The 19,812-nt window shown below is 41.0% G+C and overlaps 1 protein-coding gene across 1 annotated transcript in view; it reads right to left on the bottom strand.

The window, feature by feature from the left end:
- EMB1187 (Protein kinase superfamily protein) overlaps nucleotides 1-19,612 on the bottom strand; it is an 86,572-nt gene extending 66,960 nt beyond the window's left edge. Inside the window, exons 1-2 of the mRNA XM_089416243.1 lie at nucleotides 18,797-19,612; nucleotides 18,285-18,376 (exon numbers count right to left, since the gene is read on the bottom strand). Coding sequence (XP_089272369.1) covers nucleotides 18,285-18,376; nucleotides 18,797-18,960 — 256 coding nt within the window. The 5' untranslated portion in view covers nucleotides 18,961-19,612. The remainder of the gene's footprint in view (nucleotides 1-18,284; nucleotides 18,377-18,796) is intronic.
- Nucleotides 19,613-19,812: the final 200 nt, after the last annotated feature.

Raw genomic sequence — 19,812 nt, 5'->3', positions numbered from 1 at the left:
TCCAGGTGGAGGAGGTTCTTCTAGGAACACCTTCCTCGCTATGAGTGTTGAAAATAATAGCAAGAAAGGGTTCCTTGATTTGTGCCTTAATCAGAAGAACCACAACAAGTTTCTCCTTGAGCATGCATGATTTCCAATGAGTTAGTAGCTAAGTTCTTAAAAGTAGGACGTGTTCCTAAAATTTAGGGCGAGTTCCTAAAATTTAGGAAGTGTTCATGAAGCAGTTAACTGATGTGTCAAAGTGGAAGGTCGAGTTATCAGTCTTCTAGTGTGAGTTAATTGAGGAAAAGAACTTGTGGTTGAGTCTCAAGAGATAGGACGAGTTGCATGAGCAGTTAACTCATGCTAACTCAATCAATCACAAAATTATTCCTTAATTAGAAATTTGCTAAACTTAGCCATTCAAATTGCTTTAAAAGGAGAAACAAAGGCACAATTTATTCATTATCTTGTGAGCACAAATTGGTGATACAAGATAATAGAGCTCACGGGTTTGTAAGCAGTTTGCACAGGTTTGTGTGTGTGAGCTTGTGAGAGAAAGAGTGTGCAAGAGAAGCTTGTGCACAGGTTGGTAGAGGGCAGCAGAGATCGGCAGGCTTGCAAAGGTTTCAAGCTTAGGTCAAGCAGAAATGACAAGTGTGTCTTTCAGATTGAAACAATTGTATTTTGTAAGAGATTAATTGCTCAGTTTTTGCTATCAACAAAATTCTCATCAAGCAGAGGGTTTTCCTATTTGGGTTCCCTAGAAATTCTGCCTTGAATTGTGTGATGTGTTTATTTCTTTGCCTATTCTGCTGCAAATTAGGTAGATAAGATAAGATAAGATAAGATAATTTTATTAATGTCCAACAAATGACCATAATAGGTCAATGGGACTGTTGGTTACAATGATTACATCATGCCTAGCCGGTGGACCAAACTTGGTAGAGAAAATTTGTGTCCTAATGAAAATAAACCAGTTTTCGAATTGTTCATTAGCGCAGTGGCAGATTTTCATGGATTTTCTACAAAGGGACCCCCTTCCATGCAATTATTTGACTGCTAAAGTCTATAGAGGTGTACATACTCTACCTCACTCTAGATTTGAACCTGTGATACTTAATGTTTCCCATTTCTTGAAAATTTGAATTTGAAAACTAAAATACCTACTTGTTTCATAAACTTTTGACATAGTGCCATTGCATGCAACATAATTTTCAAGTGATGTTTATTCTACAGAAGTTCTCATTCAAAAGGATGGAATGATGTGATGTTAGAACTTAGCTCCATAGACATCTAAAAAATGAGACCAAAGTTGTCTCAGACAAACTCCTAGAAAGAATCTTCAATACATAGTATCCCTATATAACTACCAACGAGAACACTATCAACAAACCAATTCAAGTTTCATGCTTTCCTTTCACTTACACACACAATACAAATCTAAATGCTAAGCTTAATTATCAATTGATTATAATGAACCTTAAACTCAATCAGCTTGGGTGGCTTATGCTTCTTATGGTTTAAAATATCCCATTTATTAAGCTCAAGACAAAACCATCGTGAACATTCATTCCATAAATGAGAAGAGAAAAGCATATATTGTAAGATATTGGATGTCAGAATTATAATTATACATCCATGATCCAGCACAGTCCATAGTTGATTTCGACCTCTGAGGGAAATTACAACACTTAACAGTTTAGTAAGTAAAAAGGTTTTAAGTTACTCTGAACAAATTCAGAATGCTTAATAGTTTGGTAAGTACTAAGATTTTTTTAACAAGTTTCTATCTATAGAAAATAGAATACAAAATATGTTGGCATTATCGCTAATGTGTTGTCTTTGATGGCAACCTACTTGATAAAAATGTCAACATTACGATAATAGGATGATTATGCAGGCTGGAACAGATGCTACAAAAGTAATGAACAGAGAAATGAAATATCAGAGACAAATGGATGTTGAATATAAAGTTTGGGAAAGTATACACGGATCCTATGCAGAAAGGTCGCGTACATACGCGGGTGTTGTGAAGCAAAGTCGTGTACAGAATCCACACCATGGTAACTTGAATACCAAGGGCCTTTACCATGGTATTGGCCCATAGTAATGAGTGTGAACGATTATTTGATCCCATCAAAGAATACCAACGACATTACTAAGGGATTGGCCTAAGGTATTGGCTAAGGCTAAAGTTATATAAGGAGATGGAGATCAATGTGTTAGGTGTGCAAGTATTGTGTTTTCGATGAACGATTTGATCTGAAACAGGTGTACATCGGGGAACAAGAAGAAGACTCAGATCTAAAATATGTTGACATGTATGCTTAATTGATTTACTTGCTACAAATGTCTAATATTGATGAAACTGTGATGCTGTGATCTAAACAATTTATTCAAAACCCTGTAGTATTGACAATCAAGGTTGCAGAAAGTGAAATTGTGTTTGCAGCGAAAATTTTTCAAATTTATATGCAGGTATGTTTGGGTATAATTGTGTACATATGCGGATCCAACTTTGATGGGTCGCGTATATTTTCCAATGTGGAAAAAGTCTAAGTCGGGATTAAATCGGCAAGGGTCCAGAAGTTGAAAAAGTCGTTAAAGTCGGGAGTTTTTTGAAAAAGTCGGCAAAATTATAAAAATTAAAAAAAAAAATACAAAAATATTCATTTTTTAAAAAATCCCGACTTTTTCAATAAAATCCCGACTTTTTCAATAAAATCCCGATTTTTTCAAAAAAATAAAAATAAAAAATCGTTAAAGAAACTACCTCATTCACGATTTTCTGGAAAAAGTCCCTATTTAATCCCGACTTTTTCGATTTAATCCCGACTTTTTCAACTGGGAAAAAATCGGCCGATTTAATCGGCCAGCCAAAAAAAATCGCATTATGGGGATTTAATCCCGATTTTTTCCCGACTTTTTCCACACTGATATTTTCTACGAAATAATTTTCAGTTTATGCAAATCTATACGCAGGTGTTGTGCATGGTCAGCGCGTACATACGTTGATATTCCTTATGAAAGTTGCGTACATAAACCAGGATTTGATCAGTTGATTGATGCTTACAGATTTGATGATTAATGTTCACAGTTAATGTTATCTGGTTTACTTGCTACTGTTTGTCGATGATGTCTTTATCATGATTGAGGTGACTTGGTTGAATTTAATGGGACAGGAGTGTGACTGACTATATGATCTATAATTGGTTCAAAAATCTGTGATTGATTCCATGATTTGTAGCTAATGAAATGGTCTATGAATGGTTTAGTGACTAATGATCTAAGTATTCAGTATTCTGAGAACTATACGCAGGTGTTATACAGAGAAAGCATGTATATACGCGAGTCTTATTCAGTACAGTCGCATACATAATTTGATATTTATTATTTCTGGTTGGGTTCTGCTTTCAATGACTTAATACTTCAGAATTTCAGTTGATTTACAATGTGATAGTGTCTCAGATTCAGTGCTTTAGTTTGTTTGGGTTTATGGTTGATATGAGTCCAGTTTGAAAATTTGATGAAAGGTGGCCTACAAGCGGTTTGATGTTTGACAGGTGGATCCAATTTGAAACATTTTGAAAAGTGGTCACTAAGTAGCCTTCAAAAAGGGGGTAGGAGCTCCCTTCCGGTAGAAGTCGATAAACAAGTTCAAGGGGTTGTGTTAAAAATGGCAACTAGGGCCAAACTCCATGTGGGTCATCTTATTAATGGAAGCTGATATTTTTCCTGGATCCCTCTCATCGAGAGGTGTAGCATTGATCTAAAGATCATTTGATTCCGATAAGTATTCATGGAGATATGAATTTATTTGTGTTATGGGAGAATTCGTCAAGGTCGGCCAGCAACCAAATAAACCCCACTTGTACTCAACGTTTTAGTATAAATAGAGGTGGCCTTCAAGTCAGTTCAACACACTTGGGATCTCTTCCTCTCTACTTGTCTTTGGGTTTTAGTAGGAGGAAAGATCCTAAGGGATAACGCTGCCCTAATCTAGAGGGCAGAAGCCGGAACTGTCGGGAATAGCCAAAACAGCCGAACTACCAGGAACAGCCAGAACTGCCGAAACCGCTGGGAACTGTCGGAAATGCCGAGAACTGCCGGAACTGCCAGGAACAACCGGAACTGCCAGGAACTGTCGGAGCATCTATCTCCGAGGGAGAGCAGCATGCAAGGGGCATCTAACTAACATTGGGACAGTTGTATGGTACTTAGCAGCAAATACACCAAGCATGCCAGAACAGTCGGAACTGCTGAACCTGCCGAGAACAGCCAGAACTGTCAGGAAAAGCCGGAACTGCCAGAACTGCCGAGCACTGCCGGAACTGCGGGGAACAGGCGGAACTGTCGGAACTGCCGGGAACAGCCAAAACTGCCGAAATTGCCGACAACTGTTGGAACTGCCGGGAACAGCCAGAACTGTCGGAGCATCTGTCTCCGAAGGAGAGCAGCATGCAAGGGACAGCTAACTAACATTGGGACAATTGTATGGTACTTAGCAACAAATACACCAAACATGCAATGTTACAGCGAGCATGCAAGGGACAGCTAGCATGCAACAGCAGGCATGTTAAGGACAACAAGCATGCTAGGGACAACAAGCAAGCAAGGGACAACAAGGACGCAAGGTGCAACCAGAGCATAGGTCAGTACGGCAACATGGTGTAGCAATGGCACATAATGCAGTACGGTGATGGGTACAGTCATGATTAATGAAGCGTGATGAGATGCAGCCAGTGTTTTTAAAACCGGAACCGGTGACCGGACCGGTCCACCTAATGAACCGGTTTACCGACCGGAACCGGTCTAACCGGGACTGGTTTGGTCTAAACGAACCGGTTTTAAAAAAATACATTAAATAATTAATTTTTAATGAAACAAAACTATTTTTAAGATGTAAAACCATGATTCCAAGCCAATAGAGACAAAATATGCAAAGTTTGCTCATTTATATACCATGCAAAGGTGATTATATCAAAATGGCACCGAGTGCAATACATATCATCGACAAAATAGCAAAATACATAAGAAATGAGGCTCTAAATGGCCTATAAAGTCCAAAAACAATGTTGCAAGCTATGAGGCCATTGGCCTACTACAAGTCTACAGTGTACACATGATCAATCATCAAGTCCATCACCACTACTAGACACAGGATCATCATCAGGAGCTACATAGACATCATCTGGTTCAGAGTCTGAGGATGCCTCAGCCTGATCTGCAACCTCAGTATCAATGCCACCAATGACATCAAGGAGAGTACACAAGAATTTGCTCAACAATAAGCTCAGTTATGTATAATGTACATCCAACATTTAGCAGGTAAACCTGGAAGGTAGTACAAGACTCCCCAAGTCTAAAGATATGCAGACTAAGTCTGCAGGGGTCTTCAGTTTCCTTTACAATCAATCAATTCACACATTCATTGCTGCTCTATGACTGCTGCCTACTGCTATTCTCACTGCATCTTCCTTTTGCACTTCCTGCTCCCTCTATGCAACTGTTCACTGCTCCCACTGATCCAACTGTCCACTAACACTGCTGTCACTTGCTTACTTGTAATACCATGTTACTGCCATCAAGAGGATCACTGTGTCATTGCCACTTTCACTGTCCATAGATCATAGCCATACCTCTCTGTCATGCTGCAGTCATCACTGTTGCACTGTTTGTGAAGTCACTGTCATGAGTCAAGCCATAGAATCCTGTCATAAGAGTCTTTACAAGATCTCTGTTTTCTTGTCATGAAAGCTTTGCCATATTAAGGTAACTGCCGTGCCAGGGATTATGGTGTTATGTAAGGTTTGCAATCATATCAAGCATGCAACCCAAGGAATAATGATATATGTTTCAGAATCACGTCTAATTGAGGTCCCTATATTCTGCTTAACAATCATTATGTGCCATGATAGAGTCCTGCACATACTGTTGTAATGTGATATCTGAAAGATGTCTTAAGTGCTGAAACTTGTGTTATCTGTTACTTCTCTTGGCTCCTCTCTTGGATTAATTATTACCTTAGGTTTGTATGTATCCAAAAAAACTGCTACTGAGCTGCTGGTTCAAATCTTTGATCACAGATTCACAGGTCACAAGTTGTGCCTAAAACCGGCCGGTTTAGGACAAAACCAACCGGTTTGTAACAAACTGGCCGGTTTTGTCCTAAACCGGCCGGTTTTTACCGGTTAGGTCAAAAAATCGGGCAAGTGATGGGTTAAACCGGGTTTTTAGGCCGGTTCCGACCGGCCAGCTAGCTAACCGGCCGGTTTGACCGGTTACCGGTTTTTCAAAACGGTTTTTAAAACTATGGATGCAGCACAGTGATGATGGGTGCAGCATGGTGCAACGCGGTGAGGTGCAGCATGATGACGAAATGCAGCACAACGATAGGTGGAGTCACCTTGGAGAATCAGTTGAAGCAACATGTCTTCAACTGATCTCATGTATCATCTTCTTAGAGATGATCTATGCTCTTATCTAAATAAGTCAAAGTATTGACTTTTGTTGTAAACGTACTATCTCTCTCTCTCTGTTGAACTAGTGAAGAACATATAAGAAGAATTGATCAAGGATTTCCCCACATTGGGGTTTGTCCCTGGCTAGCGCCACATCTTGTGTCCTCTTGTCTTGGCTTGTCTTCTACGATTTATGTTCTATCTACAGTTTACTTTAATGTTGATGTGATTGCTAATCTAGAAAAGATATTGACCTAACTGTGAAAATTGAAATAAATTGCTCTAAGCATAGAACATACCTAAAATTAACATGGTATCAGAGCTGAGGTGAAGACAATGCCCAAGCAAGAGTGAAAGAGCAATCACCGAAGACAGTTGGGAAAGGACAAAAGGATCAGTGGATTCCTCATCCCTCTTCAAATTCACCAAGGGTGAAGTCGAAGTAGAGAATATTATCAGAATGACGCAACAGAAGTTTCTGATGGCCTACCTAAAGGTCACTTCATTGGGAAGTCTAGATCTAAGGATGGAAGGAAAGGCAAATGCCTTGGTTGCAATAAGTTCGGCCATTATGCGAAGGAGTATCTGAATGGCAGAGACACATCTCTTGATGAAGACAACAATCATTCCAGGGACATCTTCAATGATCAAAGGAATGACAGGTAATGCAGGTCATCAAGGAAACGACCAACTCTTCAGAGAAAGCAAGGAACCCCAGGTATGAAGAACCAAATGTTGTTTCTGATAAGATAAAGAAGCATTATCTTGTATTGGCCCTCTCCTTCAAATTCTTTAGGAATCTGGCTTATTGATCGTAGTGCTTCAAGGCACCTCATCAGATAGAAGGGTGCTCTCTCGAATTTGGTAGAGACGGAAACAACCGTGGGATTATACTTGGAGTCGATGCCACCTCTCCCAAAAAGGGTGTAGGGAATGTTACCCCTCAATTGAATGAGGGTAACTCTATTCATTTACAATAATCTCTTTTATGTACCTAATCGCAAGAAGAACCTGGTGTCCATCTCAAAAATGGAAGTGAAAGGTTTCAGGGTGGCATTCATTGGTGGAAAGGTACGTGTTAAAAAATAAACTTTTCAAAGATGCTTTTTCTCATGGGTTTAGGGTTGGCAATTTGTATCAAGTTGCAGGATGGTCCATTAGGGATCATGACAATTGACATATCACATCTATAACACCGGAGGTCTACCTATGGGGCCCTACCCGATGTGAGTCAGATGGTGATAGGGATGCCTGAATTCAAGAAGAGCATGAAGGTACATGTCTGAGATGTACTGAAGAAAAATCTTATAAGGGGACCATTCCCCTCATACAACAGGTCCACAGGTTTGGAACAACCCGAGGAGTTTGAGATTCATGATTGGGAATCTCATGTATATAGGTGGAAGAAAGCCCTCTATGGCTTGAAGCAAAACACCCCGGGCGTAGTATGAAAGGATTGATAGTTGTCTGATGAAGTTGAGATTCACTAGGAGTGAAACTGATCCAAACCATTACCCAAAGGTTGTGGATGATAGACCTCTCATACCGACACCTTATGAGGACGACCTATTTCTGATAGGTGCAGACCCTCTCATTTGCAGAAGTAAGAGGGAGTTGGATTCCGGATGTAGAATGATAAACTGCAAGCCTATGACTACCTCGAGGATCTTAACTTTTAGAAGTTATATGGTAGTGATGTCGAACCAGATTTGGGAAATGCCTCTGAGTTTCATAAACTCATTCGCATTGATGTTCTTGGTGAACTTTCATCCGGACATATGTTTTGCAGTTAGCATGGTGAGCTCATATTTGGTTGAGCCTCACTGGATTGGTGCCAAGAATCTTCTAAGATATCTTCGGGGCACAATCTCTCATGGATTGAGATACACTGCCGGAAATATGAAACTACATGATTATTCAAACGTTGACTAGGCAGGCAGTGTGGAGGATCACTAGAGCACTTCTCAGTGCTGGTTCTCTTTGGATTCTGCTTCGATATCATGGATGAGCAGGAAGCAGAAGTCGGTTGCTATAAGCACCGCCGAGACCGAATACATAGCTACGAGTATGATCTCGTGTGAAGTTGCATGGTTGCAGAAGCTCTTAAGTGAGTTGTTTGTACACATGATGAATACCACTGTGATTCTCTGTGACAACCAAAGGAGGGATTCGATTATTGAGGAATCCCGTATTCGATGATTGCTCCAGCAGATAGACATCAGATACTGCCTTATCTGGGATATGGTAAGTCGATGAGCGAGGAGGCTCCATCGCATTGAGACTGATGTACAGGTCGCAAACATTTTGTCAAAGCCCCGAGGAAAGGTCAAATCTGTGACTTTCCCGAACAACTTGGAGTCGTTGAGAGACCTTCTTATAAGGGTCTTGCATGTTGCATGCATTGAGCTCTGGGAGCTCTGGGGGGGCTTGGGGTACTTACTGGAGCAACATACGACCACAGGGCAACTCACCCTCCCCTGGTGGTGCGCTATGTACAGGATGACAAGTTCAACCTTCCCCTGTGATACCCCGTGGCGACTATGGAACAAGATGATTAGTTCTCCTGTGGGCCAGGATGATTAGTTCTCCCGTGGCAACTGTGAAACAGGATGATTAGTTCTCCTGTGGGCCGGGATGATTAGTTCTCCCGTGGCAACTGTGAAACAGGATGATTAGTTCTCCTGTGGGCCGGGATGATTAGTTCTCCCGTGGCAACTGTGAAACAGAATGATTAGTTCCCCTGTGGGCCGGGATGATTAGTTCTCCCGTGGCAACTATGAAACAGAATGATTAGTTCTCCTGTGGGCCGGGATGATTAGTTCTCCCGTGGCAACTGTGAAACAAGATGATTAGTTCTCCTGTGGGCCGGGATGATTAGTTCTCCCATGGCAACTGCGAAACAGGATGATTAGTTCTCATGTGGATCAGGATGATTAGTTCTACCGTGGCAATTGTGGGGTAGGATGATTCGTTTTCTTGTGGACAAGATGATTAGTTCTCCTTTCAAGGCATCCTACCCATGCAGTGTGCGACTCATGGGAAGTACCTCTCATCTTATCAATGAACAGGGAAATGGGGTTAGGGACCATAGTAGTACTAACGATGGATGCATTGATGTATCTACCATACTCCCTATGCTAAGATGACCTCCATTGATATGGGATCAGTATGACTGGTTTGAGACACTCTCTTGTGATATTGATCTGGGATCAATAAAACTGACTTCGAGCCAGTAAGAGTGATGTGACACACTCTCTTCAGATGACACTGACTTTGGGTCAGTAGAGAATGGTATGAGACATTCTCGATCAATTCTTCTTCTTCATGGTTCAGCAGAGCAAAGCAGTGCAGGGCACTAATGGCAGAGATAGTATAGTCAAACATATGGATCAGCGGATGGAGTTCTCCCTAGTTGAGAGGGAGTGTTAAAATTGGCAACTAGGGCCAAACTCCATGTGGGTCATCTTATTAATGGAAGCTGATATTTTTCTTGCATTCCTCTCATCGAGAGGTGTAGGATTGATCTAAAGATCATCCGATTTCGATAAGTATTCATGAAGATATGAATTTATTTGTGTTATGGGACAATTTGTCAAGGTCGGCTAGCAACCAAATAAACCCCACTTGTGCTCAACGTTTTAGTATAAATAGAGGTGGCCTTCAAGTCATTTCAACACACTTGGATCTCTTCCTCTCTACTTGTCTTTGGGTTTTAGTAGGAGGAGGGAGCCTAAGGGATAACGTTGCCCTAATCTAGAGGGCAGAAGCCGGAATTGCCAGCAACTGCCGGAACTGCCGAGAACAGCGGGAACAGCTCGGAACTACCGGAAACAGTCGGGAACTGTCGGAACTGCTGCAACTGTCGGGAACTGTCAGGAACTACCAGAACTGCCGCAACTGTGAGAACTGCCGGGAACTGTCGCAACTGTCAGAACTGTCGGGAACTGTCGCAACTGTCGAGAACAGCCGGAACTGTCAGAACTACCGGGAACTGTCGAGAACAGCCAGAACTGCCGGAACTGCCAGGAACTGTCAGAGCATCTGTCTCCGAAGGAGAGCAGCGTGCAAGGGACATCTAACTAACATTGGGACAGTTGTATGGTACTTAGCGGCAAATACACCAAGCATGCCAGAACAGCCGGAACTGCCGGGAACTACAGAAACTGTCGGGAATAACTGGAACTACCAAGAACAGCTAGAACTATCGGGAACTATCGGGAACTGTCGGAACTGCCGCAACTGCCAGGAACTGCCGAAACTACCGAAACTTCCGACAACTGCCGAGAACAGCCGGAACTGTCGGAGCATCTGTCTCTGAAGGAGAGTAGCATGCAAGGGACAGTTAACTAACATTGGGACAGTTGTATGGTACTTAGCAGCAAATACACCAAGCATGCAATGTTACAGCTAACATGCAACAGCACGCATGTTAAGGACAACAAGCATGCTAGGGACAACAAGCAAACAAGGTGCAGCCAGAGCATAGGTCAATACGGCAACATGGTGTAGCAATGGCACATAATGCAGTAGAGTGATGGGTACAATCATGCTTAATGAAGCGTGATGAGATGCAGCATAGAGATGATGGGTGCAGCATGGTGCAACGCGGTGAGGTGCAGCATGATGACGAAATGAAGCACAACGATAGGTGAAGGAGTCACCTTGGAGAATCAGTTGAAACAGCATGTCTTCAACTGATCTCATGTATCATCTTCTTAGAGATGATCTATGCTCTTATCTAGATAAGTCAAAGTGTTGACTTCTGTTGTAAACGTACTATCTCTCTCTCTCTGTTGAACTATTGAAGAACATATAAGAAGAATTGATCAAGGGTTTCCCCACATTAGGGTTTGTCCTTGGCTAGCAGCCTAGCACCACATCTTGTGTCCTCTTGTCTTGGCTTGTCTTCTGCGATTTATGTTCTATTTGCAGTTTACTTTAATGTTGATGTGATTGCTAATCTTGAAAAGATATTGACCTAACTTTGAAAATTGAAATAAATTGCTCTAAGCATAGAACATACCATTGTTTTAAGAAACGGCCGTTTCGATACCGAAACGGTCGGGTTGATCCGAGCCATTACCCTCTGCTGTGACCCGGCCCTTGGAACGGTTCGACTGGCCGAGTCAGCCATGACTCGGCCAACTCGGCCATTTCCGTTATGACTCGGCCAAGTCACAAAAAAACGCCTAGGCACACGTCAAACTGCGATTTAATAAATTTTTAATGGATTTTTAAAGTGTTTTTTGGTTGGTTTGGACTCCAAGCAGTTATATGAATTTGCTAAATGAATTTTGGGGTCCATTTCCCCCTCCCAAACCCTATTTAACACACCCAAGTGCTCTCATTCTCTCACAGCAATCTTATGCATTTGAGTGAGAGTCTTCTTTGAGAGTTAGTGAGTAGTTCTTGAGCTTGTTTTGGAGCAGCAGTGAGGAGTCTTGGAGGAGCATTGTAGCTGGAGTGAGGAGCTTCTTGGGCAGCCATTTGGAGCAGCATTGAGGAGCTGATTCTTGGAGCAAGCTTGAAGAGGCAGTTTGTGCCTGGAGGTATTTTTTTTCACCTCTATAAATCTGTTTTTGCTTAGTAAATTTTAGGTGCATATCTAGAAAGCTTAGAGAGTGTTTTTTGTCAAATAAATGAACATTGAATCAAGGTTTTTTTTTTTTTCATTTTTAGATTGTTTGCTTTCATTTCCTAGTCAAAAAATGGCACCTAGAGCAAGAGATCCTGCTTGGGCATATGTTGAAATGGTTGATAGTCAAATGCAATGCAAATTTTGCCATAGGAAAATTAAGGAAGGCCCTGGGGGCATTAATAGGCTGAAACAACACTTGGTAGGGATTAGAGGCCAAATTACCCCATGTACCTCACCAGAAATTGGGGAGATTAGGAAGCATTTGTTGGCCAGCTTTGAGAAATTTAAAGAAGATAAGGCTAGGCAAAGAGACATACAGGCTGAAATTGGGAGGAAGAGGGAGATACAAAAAATGATGGCTACCAACCCCCATTATGATTTTGAGGGTTCTTCCTCTATCCCTCAAACTGATACATCCAACCCTTTCCAATATGTTCCTCCCTCTTTTGGTTCTGTTCAATATAAGGGAAAGGGTAGAATGAATTTGAAAAAGGGTGATGTGGCTATCAAAAGTTATTTCACTCCCTCCTCTCCATCAGATGCACATGGTCCTGAAGTTAGTAAAACTCAAATGCAACCCACTTTAAATGACCATTGGAAGAAAGAATTGAGGGAGACTGCTTGTGAGTACATAGCTAGATGGTGGTATGATGCTGATATCCCCTTTAATGCTGCTCGTTCACCATATTATGAGCCTATGTTTGATGCCATACATGCTGCTGGAAAAGGCTTCAAAGGCCCTACTATGCATGAGCTAAGGGGGTTTCGTTTGCAGAAATAAATTCAATCCATTAATGAGTATTTGCAAGAGTTCAAGGACTCATGGGCAAGAACAAGGTGTACCATCATGTCAGATGGATGGACTGATCAAAGAAACCGTACCATCATAAACTTTCTTGTCTTCTGCCCACAGGGAACCATGTTTTTAAAATCAGTTGATGCATCTGATAAGGTAAAAGATGGCCACTTGTTGTTTCAGCTATTGGATCAGGTTGTTGAGGAGGTGGGGGTGGCTAATGTTGTTCAAATCATCACAGATAATGCCTCTAACTATGTTCTTGCTAGTAAATTGTTAGAAGAAAAACACAAGACCATCTTTTGGACCCCATGCGCTGCACATTGCATAGACCTCATGCTTGAGGATATTGGAAAATTAGATTGGGTCAAAAACACTATAGATCATGCCAAAAGCATAACAAAATTTATCTACAATCATACATTGGTTTTGAGCCTCATGAGGAAACACACTGGAGGCACCATCACTAGATTTGCTACACATTTTTTGACATTGCAATCTATGCTTTCCCAACATAGAAACTTGCAAAAGATGTTTTCCAGTGATGAATGGAATCAAAGCAATTGGTCTAACAAACCGGAAGGCAAAGAATTGAAAAGGAAAGTCCATGAAGAAACTTTTTGGATGGGGTTGGTGGATGGGGAAAGGTTGGCTATGGGCTTCATTTATGAGGCTATGGATCAAGCAAAGGAGCAAATAAAGACGGTATACAAGGATAGAGTGGCAAAGTATGGGCCCATTTGGGCAATCATTGATGAAAGATGGAACAATCAACTCCATCGCCCTATACATGCAGCTGGGTATTTTTTGAACCCACGGTATCATTATAAAGCTAAGGAGTCAGGAGCTTTGAGGGGGGAGGTCAGAGATGGACTGATTGATTGCATTGATCGCATGATCCCATTGGAGTCTGATCAGCTGGAGATACACCGACAGGCCAATATCTTCAACAATGCATCAGGTACCTTTGGGAAGAACCTAGCAAAGATTACAAGAGAAGCAGATGAGCCAGGTAAACAAAAATTTCAATTTTCAAATTCTTAATAGTTTTACTCTTTTTTAAGTTTGTTAAATTGTTTATAATTTGAAAGTTAGATATAATTTGTAATTTTGTTGAGCTGACTCATTACACTCCTATGTTTTTTGCAGCACAATGGTGGGAGGCCTTTGGTGGCCATTGTCCTGAATTGCAAAGGTTTGCAATTCGTATTTTGAGTCAAACTTGCAGTGCATCTGGGTGTGAGCGCAATTGGTCTGTCTTTGAGAGGATTCACACAAAGAAGAGAAACCGTTTGGATCAAAAACGGTTAAATGATCTAGTTTATGTCCAATACAACCTTCAGCTCAGACGAAACCATTTGCTGAACAAAAGACCTGATTCAGATCCCATTATGTTGGAAGACATTGATCCAACATCAAATTGGGTAGTGGAGAGTCGTCTAGCAGAGTTTGATCCTGATGAGGATCTTGATTTAGATTTAGATTTCGAGACATCAATTGAACTTGAACACACTGTTCAACTTCAGCCTGTTCAGTTGAATGCAAATCCCAATCCACCAGCCTCAGTCTCACAACCAGCAAGGACTCCAGTTGTAGGTGCTTCCTCTGCTCAGCCACGACAGAAGTGCAGCTGCATATCTACTCTATCTCAGCTTTCATCTGCTGCAGTTGCACAGCCTGCTAGTGGTACCACTTCTACAGTTGCAGTTGGAGATGATGATGATGAGGAGGAGCCATGGGGCCCCCTGTCTGACTCTGATGATGATGATCCAGAGATTGATCGACATGATCTTGGATCCTCTGGCAGTAGCTACTAGCCAGTATTAAGTATTACTAGCACTGGACTCTGGTCACCGTCACAGTTTACTTTTATTATAGAGGCCATTTGTAGCCTCCTTGGTTATGTGTTTTTTGTTTTGAGTCTTTGATCATGTATGACAGTTGACTATGTATTGCCATTGGGTACCATTTTGATATAATGGATTGGTTCATGAGCCTACTTTGATCATATGTTGTCTTCCATCTATATTATAATGTTGTGTGTTTGGAAACATGAATGAAAATCTTTAAAATTATGTTTAAAATCTTTAAAATTATTTTATTTTATGAAAAAAAAAATATTTAATGTATTTTTTACAACGACCGAGTCATTGAAATCGAGCCGACCGAGTCATTACCGTTTCGGAGTCGGAGTCAGAGTCGATCCTCGGCCGAGTCGGAGTCGGAGTCGGAGTTTTAAAACTATGGAACATACCTGAAATTAACAGGTTGTAACTCCCTTCCAATAGGTGTTGGAGAACGAGAGAAGGTTGTAGCTTTTTGCAGGTGGGTGCCAGCATACTGGTTGGAGTCTGTGCTAGTACAAGATTGTAAGAAGTTTTCCTTTATAATAAAAGAAGAAGACAAAGACGATGGCAGCGGTGGTTTTCTCCCACATTGGGTTTCCACCTAAAATCTTGGTGTTCATGTGTGTTGATATGTTTCTTGTGTGTTGATGATCTATCTACTCTTTATTGTTGCTTAATGAATGAATAATGAAGTAATGATGCACTGGTTAAAGATGAACAGTTAATGAAATTAATGATAAACTAGTTATCTGGATGTATGCGGGTTGCATTGATCACAGTCGCGTACATATGCTTGTTTCCTTAATGACAGTAGCGTACATAAATCAGAATAAGAAATTGAAAAATTGAAGTGTGTAAAATACTGATCCCCCCCCCCTCAGTATTTTTCCTAACAAAATATACTAAATTCATTACAAAAACAGCATCACTTCACTGGTTGCCATAATTTCCTCTACAGGTCTGGGATTTAAACTGAAATTTTCCTGGGCTCCCAAACATTTTATACAACTTGAACAAAACTTTGCCAAAACATTCACTATAAATGCCATTTGTGTCATTTGTTTGAGATTATAAAAATGCCCTTGAAGATTTTCAGAAATAAACTTCTAGCCACAAATTAATGAGAAAGCCAGAAAACAACAATAACACGTAGAAGACCGCAGGCCTCAGTCTGAATCATCGTCCTCCAAGTCCTTCTCCATTGTTGACTCCCCTACATGGGACAAGTCATGAACTTTACCTGAGTCAGGCAGATCTGAGATCTGATTTGATTTGTCCTAGGACCTATACCAAAGAGTCAATTTCTTCATCAATGTCCATATGATGCTGGACTAAGGATGCTTTCATCGCATTAACCAAAGCAGCCACCCTTACAATCACCCAGTAGTACCCCTGCAATCACCCGGTAGGCTTTGCTCATTTCATCCAGTCCTGCTGCAATCCAATCCAGGTCCTATCCATGAGCCTTCAAAACATCCTCACACCCTCCTCTGCCCTTGCCCATCTCTAAGAAGGTCTTTGTAAGCTTTCTTGGAATTTCTCAAAGTGTCAACTTTCACATCTTTAACAGAATTAACAGCCCCTTATGTCCAGAATGAGTCAAACCTGGTTGAAGCAAATTAATCTAGAGCAAACTTTCCATAATGCAATGGAATTCAATCTTTTCCCATGCTTCCAGCCTAATCATGTGATGGTGGTGACTCAGCAAATACAACAATTAAATCCAAAATAGAGATCCTGATTACTTCCTTACACAGTTGAATTCCCTGAGCTGGAAGTTGATCCCTCTCAAACACTTCTCGAATCATCCTCTTGAGCCTCACAAACTTCTCCCTCACTCAAATTAGCCACCTCTTCAGCTATGGTGTCAGCCTTGGCATACCAAATTCTTTTGAATAATCGTGTAATAACTCTATCCTATATCACCTTATCCAAAAGCCTTGGCATTGATGATGCCTGCAAGAAGTTGGTAATCAGTTTAGAGTCACGGCAATATTTCCTCTACAGAACCCAAGATCCAATCTCCTTGGGCCATGGTATGCTGACTTGGTCTCGGTAAAATTATTAGTATTATCCCCAAGGCCTAGACCCAATCTATAATAACACATATACCATGCCAACAAATAATGCCACTACCTCCAACATTTCTTGGATAGCCATGTCATGATCCATCAAAGAATAAAGCTAGTAATCAAGATCACGAATGGTGTGGTTGGTAACTTAGTGCCATGCTAGTCATCACTTCTTTCTCCTTGGCTCTGGCCTCCAAGGAAAACTCCCTCATCCACCTCTTGTCTTCATCACACTCGTTCCCAGCCGAACAAAGACTGGAATTTGAATTCATTGCCTTTATCAGTAAAGATGTTGCCTTCGCAACCACTTGATGCATTGTTTCCCCATCTTTGAAGACATGTTTATTCTTATTTTTCCATATCTTCAATACATTAGCTTGACTAATGCAGCACATACTTCTTGAACTTGAGTTCATTACCCCAATGACTAAAGATTTTACCTTTGTTGTCACTTGATCTACTGTTTCCCCTTTATCTTTGAAGGCATGCTTATTCCTACTTGTCCATACTTTCCACTACATGACCTGGAACAAATATAGCCCATACTTCCTTGAATTTTCCTTTCTCACTCCAACCATTTAGATATATCATCATCCAATCATGAAAAATGTTGTCTAAGAACAACCTATTTAAGAGGTTAAAGTAAATTTTCCACTAGACCAATCTACCAAGCCTCTCGGATGAAAAGCAATAAACCAACAAGTGAGAGGCAGATCTATACACAGATTTACAGTGAATTCATCTTAATTGTCCACAACTTGCCCTCTTCCTCAAGTGTTCCACTGTAAGAAATTAGTTTTCAAATTAGTCTAATCCTGAGTTTTAAGAGCACCTCCGGGAAGCCCTACAGCAGCATGAAGTTTCATACTGGAATCATAATTGGCCAGACAAGTACAGTGTAGTCCGGATCAGCTTAGATAATCAGTAATCAAGCTCTGAAATTTGAATTAGCTTTGTTTAGAATTGTACTGGAATTGGATGTTTTATGCTGGATTGTTGGAATTGAACTACATTAAATACGGTTGAATTGTTGGATGATTGAACTATATGTTTTATTGTGTTAGAGTAGTAACAATTACAGAAAGTTGTGATAATACTGGAACAGCCTTTATTGATTTTTGCTAGTGTTTAAGAATCCTAGGGAAAAATTTCCCTACTATAGTACAACCAAGATAGTCTAGGCTATTTTGTTTAAAAGCCAAGCAATTTGTGTTGCTGGATTGTTGTATGCTTGGTTAAAGATTGCAAAGTAGTTAGTTTGAATCTGACTGAAGAAAGCATGGATGTAATCAACTACAGTTTTTGCTGTAGTCCTTTTATAATACAATTTGTCCAGTCAGTGTTTAAAAAAAAGCACGACAGCTAGTTTAGTGCACCGTGGAATCAGATTCAAGATGCATGGCCATTCCTTCCAGAATGATCCTGTATGCAACTCCATCAACACAAGGTTGCATCAAGTTGAATTCCAAGCATGAAAATAGTACTTACATAAGTTCGTAATGCCACCAGACACCCTCTCCACCTTGAAATAACTATTGTTCAACCCAGACCATCTCTTGATCAGAGTTCTGCAAACATCTCTGCATCCGTGATAACCAGCAATTCATTAGCTCACAAATGCATGCACACTGTGTTCTATTAAGCTAATCATTGCTCATGGGTCTCTGAAATGATAAATCTGTACATAACCGACATATTCAGTTAAAAGAATCCAAGGCGATTGCTTGTTGATAGGACCTCAATGGTCTGAATAACTCGACAAACCTATCCCGGGTCCACAAGGCTTCTCCATATAAATATTTATATACGTCCTTGGATAAGACCTATATTTTGTGAGAGAGCCAAGTAGGTGTGTCGGAATTTGCATTCCAGCAGAATCAATGTTGTGTGTGCAGGTGCATCATTTCATTTTCATTTCAAGAGCAATACAGCAGATAACTAGATTGAACTAACTTCATACAAAACCAAATAACAACTGAGAAATGCCAGCCATTAGAGACCTGGCTTGAGCTTCCATTTCAGAGGACGGCAAAGTTATGTCAACGGACATCGAGCAAGTGGGTAGCCATGCATCTCCGTTCGTCTCTTGATTTTCAATCTTTCTCTCGTTTTCATTCCTTTGGGCACCCATTTGAAACCGATCCGGAATTTTGCCTACCATCATACAGCCGCCTTGCAGCCCCCTGCCCAGGATCTAATACACACTGCAGAAAAGATCTGCTTCAGAAATCCCAAATGCCCTCTGGATTACGAAACCAGAGGGCGCTGCCTAGAGATTTAATGCGCCCAAGAGCTGGAAATGGCCTTGGGATGCATCAAGGGCGCCAAATGAATAAAGTATTAAGAGTATTGCCGAGAGTTTGTACCAGCTTCTTAAAACTGAAGTACCCCTTGTCGAATCAGATGCCCAGTTCTGGAAACAAGTTAATGAACTGAGCAGCTTAGAAATAAGCAGTGCCCTGTTGATATGATGGTCCAGACACCACTTCAAGCTTCTGTGAAGGGGTACAAGTCATAATAACCTCCCCAACTGATTCATTGATGGTCTTATAGTGAAGCAGGGTTCGGTTTTGTTCCAAAAAAAATGCAGCGGGGGTGGGTCGTGACAGACCGAACTGGGTCTATGGTAGGCCTGGCTCCTTACAAGGCAGACATCATCAAATACTTGATAAAACTTATAGGTACCTCCATTTTCCTATAGTTCCACGGTGGGGCAACTAGTGTCCGACCTTTCTTTTGTTCATCAATCCACGACATTGAAGAAGTCTTCCGTAAGGGCTGTAGTTCTTTCTTGATACATAGGTGTTTTGATACGTAAGAGCTTTACATTCACGCGTACAATACGTAGCTTTTGATCTCTCCTTTACTACGTCACCGATCAAAGCCTTTTACCAATCTATTAAAAATACTGCTACTCGATGTCAATTTTATACTGCTACTTATGTCAAATATCAGGGTACCTCTTTTCATTGGCATCACTCGCATAAGATGAGTCGGTGTAAGGGTTTTTGAAAAT

This window comes from Pinus tabuliformis, chromosome 3_2 (genome assembly GCF_031772625.1).
Source record: "Pinus tabuliformis cultivar Carrire ecotype Pingquan chromosome 3_2, CPIR1, whole genome shotgun sequence".
Classification (NCBI taxonomy): Eukaryota; Viridiplantae; Streptophyta; class Pinopsida; order Pinales; family Pinaceae; genus Pinus; species Pinus tabuliformis.
Note: the sequence above shows the minus strand (reverse complement) of the source record. Positions and strands in the feature narration are given on the sequence as shown.